At 39.4% G+C, this 6,107-nt stretch overlaps 1 protein-coding gene across 1 annotated transcript; it reads left to right on the forward strand.

The window, feature by feature from the left end:
- The first annotated feature begins 4,357 nt into the window (after positions 1-4,357).
- Positions 4,358-4,986, forward strand: LOC120063500 (inactive phospholipid phosphatase 7-like). The gene is made up of 2 exons (XM_039013878.1): positions 4,358-4,847; positions 4,955-4,986. The coding sequence occupies exons 1-2, from the start codon at positions 4,358-4,360 to the stop codon at positions 4,984-4,986; spliced, it is 522 nt and encodes a 173-aa protein (XP_038869806.1).
- Positions 4,987-6,107: the final 1,121 nt, after the last annotated feature.

Raw genomic sequence — 6,107 nt, forward strand, 5'->3', positions numbered from 1 at the left:
TGACTCAAATGATGTCAATTAACCTATCATAAGCTTCTAAAGCCATGACATCATTTTCTGTAATTGTCCAAGCTGTTTAAAGGCACAGTTAGCTTAGTGTTTGCTAGCTTCTGACCCACTGGATTTGTGATGCAATGAATTATAAGTGAAATAATCTGTCTGTAAACAATTGTTGGAAAAATTACCTGTGTCATGCGCAAAGTAGGTGTCCTAACCAACTTGCCAAAACTTTAGTTTGTTAACGAGAAATTTGTGGAGTGGTTGAAAAACGAGTTTTAATGACTCCAACCTACGTGTATGTAAACTTCCGACTTCAATTGTACGTATCGTAGACTCGTCAACAAAGATGTTAGCATGTTCCAGCGATTTCTGTAAGTCTTTAGGTGACACTAGGATTCTTCTTAACCTCATTGAGTATTCTGTGCTGTGCTCTTGCAGTCATCTTTGTAGGTCATCCACTCCTAGGGAGACAAATTATAGACAATTTGTCTTACCGTGGACTGATGAACATCAAGGCTTTCAGAGGTACTTTGTAACCCTTTCCAGCTTTATGCAAGTCAAACATTTTTCATCTTAGTACTTCTGAGATCTCTTTTGTTTGAGGCATGGTTCACATGAGACAATGCTTCATGTGAATAGCAAACACATTTTGTGAGTGTTTTTTTATATTGCAGGGCAGCTCTAACCAACATCTCCAATCTCATTGATTAGCCTAGGGGTTCATATACTTTTTCCAACCTACACTGTGAATGTTGAAACGAAGTATTCAATATAGACAAGAAAAATACAATAATTTGTGTGTTATTAGTTTAAGCACACTGTTTGTCTATTGTTGACTTAGAGGAAGATCAGATCACATGTTTTGACCAATTTATGTAGAATTCCAGGTAATTCCAAAGGGTTCATATACTTTTTCTTGCAACTGTACATGTATCATATTTTTAGAGTGTATCCTGCCCCATTGTGGTCAAGCTGGTCTGCTAAACCACACCCATGATGATCACATTTCCCAACATGCTCTATTGCAGTTACATTTTTAGAATGACATGTAGCCTACATTGATTGATTCATTTATAACTTCATTTATCTTATGCTACACAAAGATAAATAACATACATCCAATCTGTTTGTTGGACTTATTTTACCCATTACTGAAATCGTTGTTCCAGTTTAGATGGTTTAGGTAGTCTCATTCATACATTTTTTTCTAACACTGGCAGTCATTCTGAATGCAGGTTGTGGCTGAATAAAAGTTCAAAATGTTGGATTGCCCTAATAAACCTGGATTCCAATAGGAAATAAACATCTCTTTGCAAGTCAGCTTATGCTGGTCACCAGCAAAAACACAACGATGGCTGGTCACCAATGAAAAAACACAATGAAGGCTGGTCACCAGTGAAAACACAACAAAGGCTGGTCACCAGCGAAAACACAACGAATGATGGTCTATGCTGTTTTTTTCTGTAGGGAAAAGTCGTGCTATTTGTATTTAAGCAAAATGATTGGCCGTTCATTCAAGCACCACTACGCTTCCATGAGTCACAACTACTCGAGCACTTGAGTAGTACAAAAGGTGGTAGCTAACATAAACTCCCTCACTTTTGTACATCGCGCTGGTCCGTACAATTGACCTTATTTTAGTGCCCAAAAAACGTAATACTTCCAGATCAACTGTAATATCAATACCAATGTAAAGCACAATTTCTCCCCTTTCCAACAAAATCAATGACAAGGCCTTCATGATGCCCATCGCTGCATGATCCAAGAAGGCAATGAGCTCCGTCAGGTCTTTTTTAAAATGTCGGGTGGGGAAGCTAACCTATTGTGTGATAGTGAGAAGGAGAGATGTCGTGTTGGGAAACGGCTTTTTTCACTCGATCTGTCCAATTTATCAGCTTATCGCCTCTAAGATATAAATAAAACACTATAAAGAGTTTATATAATGTGTCATTACATACCTATTTGAAGGTTTGTGTCGAATTTGAATCGGGTTTTTAGGGCGTTGCTAAAGTGATCTTCAGAAGTAAACAGCAGCTTTTAAAAGTCATGATAGCTTGCAGTGATGACGCAAAAAATGACTAGGTATCCCCCCTTACTCTGTCCCTGTCCCTTTCTTGTTTTTGAATGGTGAGAGAAGTGCTACACCTAGTGGAGAGAGGCTGTAAGACAAAATTAGTTGCTTTACGCGTGCTGTACGTTACGCCATGACACGTCATGATGTAACGTACAGCGTCGGAGGGGTCAGTTTTTTCAACTTTTCTCCAATACTGTACAGCCATCTATCTACTAGCTGAACTTATTTATTTTAGGGAAAGTGATTTACAAAAGTAAACCTTCAAAATGCTGGCTACTGTTGATAGTCTACAAAAACAAAATACACTTTAGCATTCGTCTGGCTAGTCTACTGTAGCCAGGTTTATATATTTTTTTGGAATGCAATTGTCTTAAAGGGGCAGCGCCCCATTGATAAACTACTCCATTTCCGGGCCAATAGAAATTCTGTTCGGTGCAGTGAGAAAAAAGTTTACGTTAATGACCAGGTCATGAGATCAGGAAAAACTTTTGAACCTGTGGTGCAACTTCTGCAGCTATAATTTTTATATCTTAATAATAGTCCATGGTCGATTGGCTGAGGTTACTGTCAGTCATTTCAAATCAAATCGTATTCGTCATGTTCTTTGTAAACTACAGGTATAGATTAACAGTGAAATGCTTACTTATGGGCCCTTCCCAACAATGCCGAGAAATCAAATAAAGAAATAATAGAAAAGTAATAACACATAATAATAAATACTCGATGAATAACAATAACCTGGCTATAAATCAAATCAAATTGTATTGGTCACATACACATGGTTAGCAGATGTTATTGCAAGCGTTGCGAAATGCTTGTGCTTCTAGTTCTGGCAGTGCAGCAATATCTAACATGTAATATAACAATTCCACAACAACTACCTAATACACACAAATCTAAGTAAAGGAATGGAATAAGAATATATACATATAAATATGAGCAATGACAGAGCGGCATAGGCAAGATGCGTTAGATAGTATAAAATGCAGTATATACATATGAGATGAGTAATGCAATATATTTCAAGATTATTAAGGTGGAATTATTAAAGTGACTAGTGATCCATTTATTAAAGTGGCCAATGATTTCAAGTCTGTATGTACGAATCATCCTCTCTGTGTTAGTGATGGCTGTTAAACAGTCTGATGACCTTGAGATAGAAGCTGTTTTTCAGTCTCTCGGTCCCAGCTTGATGCACCTGTACTGACCTCGCCTTCTAGATGGTAATGGGGTGAACAGGCAGTGGCTCAGGTGGTTGTTGTCCTTGATGATCTTTTTGGCCTTCCTGTGACATCGGGTGGTGTAGGTGTCCTGGAGGGCAGGTAGTTTGCCCCCGGTGATGCGTTGTGCAGACCGCACCACCCTCTGGAGAGCCCTGCGGTTGTGGGCGGTGCAGTTGCCGTACCAGGCAGTGATGCAGCCTGACAGGATGCTCTCAATGGAGCATCTTTAAAAGTTTGTGGCGCTTTTAGGTGACAAGCCAAATTTCTTCAGCCTCATACCCAGGACTCGAGGCTGTAATCACTGCCAAATGTGCTTCAACAAAGTACTGAGTAAAGGGTCTGAATACTTGTGATGTGATATTTCAGTTTTTTTATTATTTACATTTGCACAATTTCTAAAAACCAGTTTCTGCTTTGTCGTTATGGGGTATTGTGTCAAGATTGATGAGAAAAACAAACAATATATACATCTTTTAATAACGCTGTAACTTAAGAAAATGTGGAAAAGGTCAAGGGGTCTGAAAACTTTCTGAATGCACTGTATAACTAGCAATAACGTGACTAGGCAGCAGGATAGATAAGAAAAATGTTTATGCAAAAAGGGTCAATGCAGATAGTCCATGTAGCTATTTCGTTAACTATTTACAGTAACTAACTATTTAGCAGGCTTATGGTTTGGGGGTAGACGCTGTTCAAGGTTCTATTGATTCCAGACTTGCCATGCGGTAGCAAAGAGAAATGTCTATGACTTGGGTGGCTGGAGTCTAACAATTTTTAGGGCCTTCCTCTGACACCACCTGGTTTAGAGTTCCTGGATGGCAGGGAGCTCGGCCCGAGTGATGTACAGTCACTTGTCTTGTATGCTAAATAAAAACGGCTGAAATCGAGGAGCCATGTGCAGTCATACAGAGAAGCAAGGCAGTAGATCTATTTATAACTTGCACTGAGTTGACACACTGAGTTGGCGCAGCAGACAACTCTTCACCATATCGGTAATAACGTTCCCGCTACATGGTAAGGGGGAATAGTCAGGTTTTGCTGATTTGATATCAGATTCAAAATGCCTGTAAATCAGACCAGATCCAGGATGAGAGATCAGAATGACCCGATCAACAGACCCGAGTTTATGTCACTGAACCAGCCTCTCAGAAATAGCAACGAGGCACGGGGGACATTACGGCGGCCTGGTTCACTGAAACGCCAGCCAAGCCAACAGCAGCAGCAGCAACCTCAAAATGTACAGCAGGAGCCGCTTGAAAACAACACTGAGGACCGCAGAGAATCTGTTAAACTTCCAGAAGAGGATTGCATACAACTCAACCCCTCCTTTAAGGGCATTGCAATGAACTCTCTTATGGCGATTGATATATGCATGTCCAAAAGGCTTGGGGTTTGCGCATATTCTCACTCCTCATGGGGCAGTGTGCGCTCCATGGTCAACCTGCTTGCATTCACTGGTCATGGCATCCCTTGGATTGTTGGCACAATTATATGTCTCACAAGAAGCAACACAATGGCAGGACAAGAAGTTCTGGTCAATTTGCTTCTTGGTAAGTATTTATTTTTTCGATTTACCTTTTCGGCATCAAATGTCGCAGACTCGAATCATTCAAGCATAAGGGACACGTCTTCAGTGTTTTTTTCTGACTGAATTTAGTTTTCGTTCCCACCACTCTTGAGAAGTATTAATAGGTTGTTGTCTGTGCATTTCATTTCATCCCTTATGTACAGCTTATTCAAATCAAATTATATGTGTCACATGCAATGAATACAACTGGTGTAGACTTCACAACGATGCACAAAATAAAATAGTAGCCTGAGGAATAAAAAAAATACACAAGAATGGAGCTACCTGTACCAGATCAATGTGCAGAGGTATTTCAGGTAGATATGTACATAGGGCTGTTGCGGTGACTGCATTACCGCCACTCCGGCTGTCAAGAACCATGAAGGCAGTCAAATTCCACATGACCGTTTAGTCACAGTAATTAGGCTTCTCCAAGCTATGATGCTGCTGCTGGTCATTAGTAGCCTACCAAACTTGCTAACTGCCTGGTACTCAGCACTCTATTGTCCCTCTAATCACTCTGACATCAATGCAAATATGTTCTAAAATCTAATCAAACAATTCATGAGAGTCCATGCGCTCATGTTGCGCACCATTTCTATAGGCTATGCAATTGCGGGAGAAAACAGAGTGATGGCCACTAATAAAATGACAAGGATCTCATCAGCTTTCTATAGGCTAGGCCTACTATATTTATTTGAAAATAAACAACGGGGAAAAGCATCCTCCATTCGCTATTTAAGTGCAAAGATGACATGTATCTTTTCCCACTGCCCCTGTTTCGATATAGGTGCATGATAATGGTCCATTCTAAATCAAAACAAATTTCACACATATAGTATTTACTATATGTTAAGACAATATTATATCAAGAATAGTCTGATGGGTGACAATATTAGCCTACCACTTGTGAATTATATATTATCACTGGTGAATGATGCCCAGTATAAGAAACAATATATTTTTTTGTTGTCGCCTTTTTCAATCATAGTCGCACACCTCATGTAGCCTGGCCCATAGGCCTATATGTTTTAATAAGGTTTGTATCACAACTAAAGTGGCCAAATAACTTATTCAATTTAAGGACATTAATCTGCTTTACAAGGGGTGTAGAGCATAACTGACATAAGCAGCGCATGAGTTTCAAGTTTGGTGAAAATAATTTTCAACATAAAAATGTACCTTTATAATAGAAGCATTACATTTACAATTGCATTTGCGGTCACTTTTGATAATGGTGTTT

This window comes from Salvelinus namaycush, chromosome 18, assembly GCF_016432855.1.
Source record: "Salvelinus namaycush isolate Seneca chromosome 18, SaNama_1.0, whole genome shotgun sequence".
In the NCBI taxonomy this organism is placed as follows: domain Eukaryota; kingdom Metazoa; phylum Chordata; class Actinopteri; order Salmoniformes; family Salmonidae; genus Salvelinus; species Salvelinus namaycush.

Coding starts and splice junctions, on each gene's coding strand:
- LOC120063500 (XM_039013878.1), top strand. CDS start 4,358: ATGCCTGTAAATCAGACCAGATCCAGGATGAGAGATCAGAATGACCCG. Junction 4,848..4,954: donor TCTGGTCAATTTGCTTCTTG/GTAAGTATTTAT, acceptor GACTGAATTTAG/TTTTCGTTCCCACCACTCTT.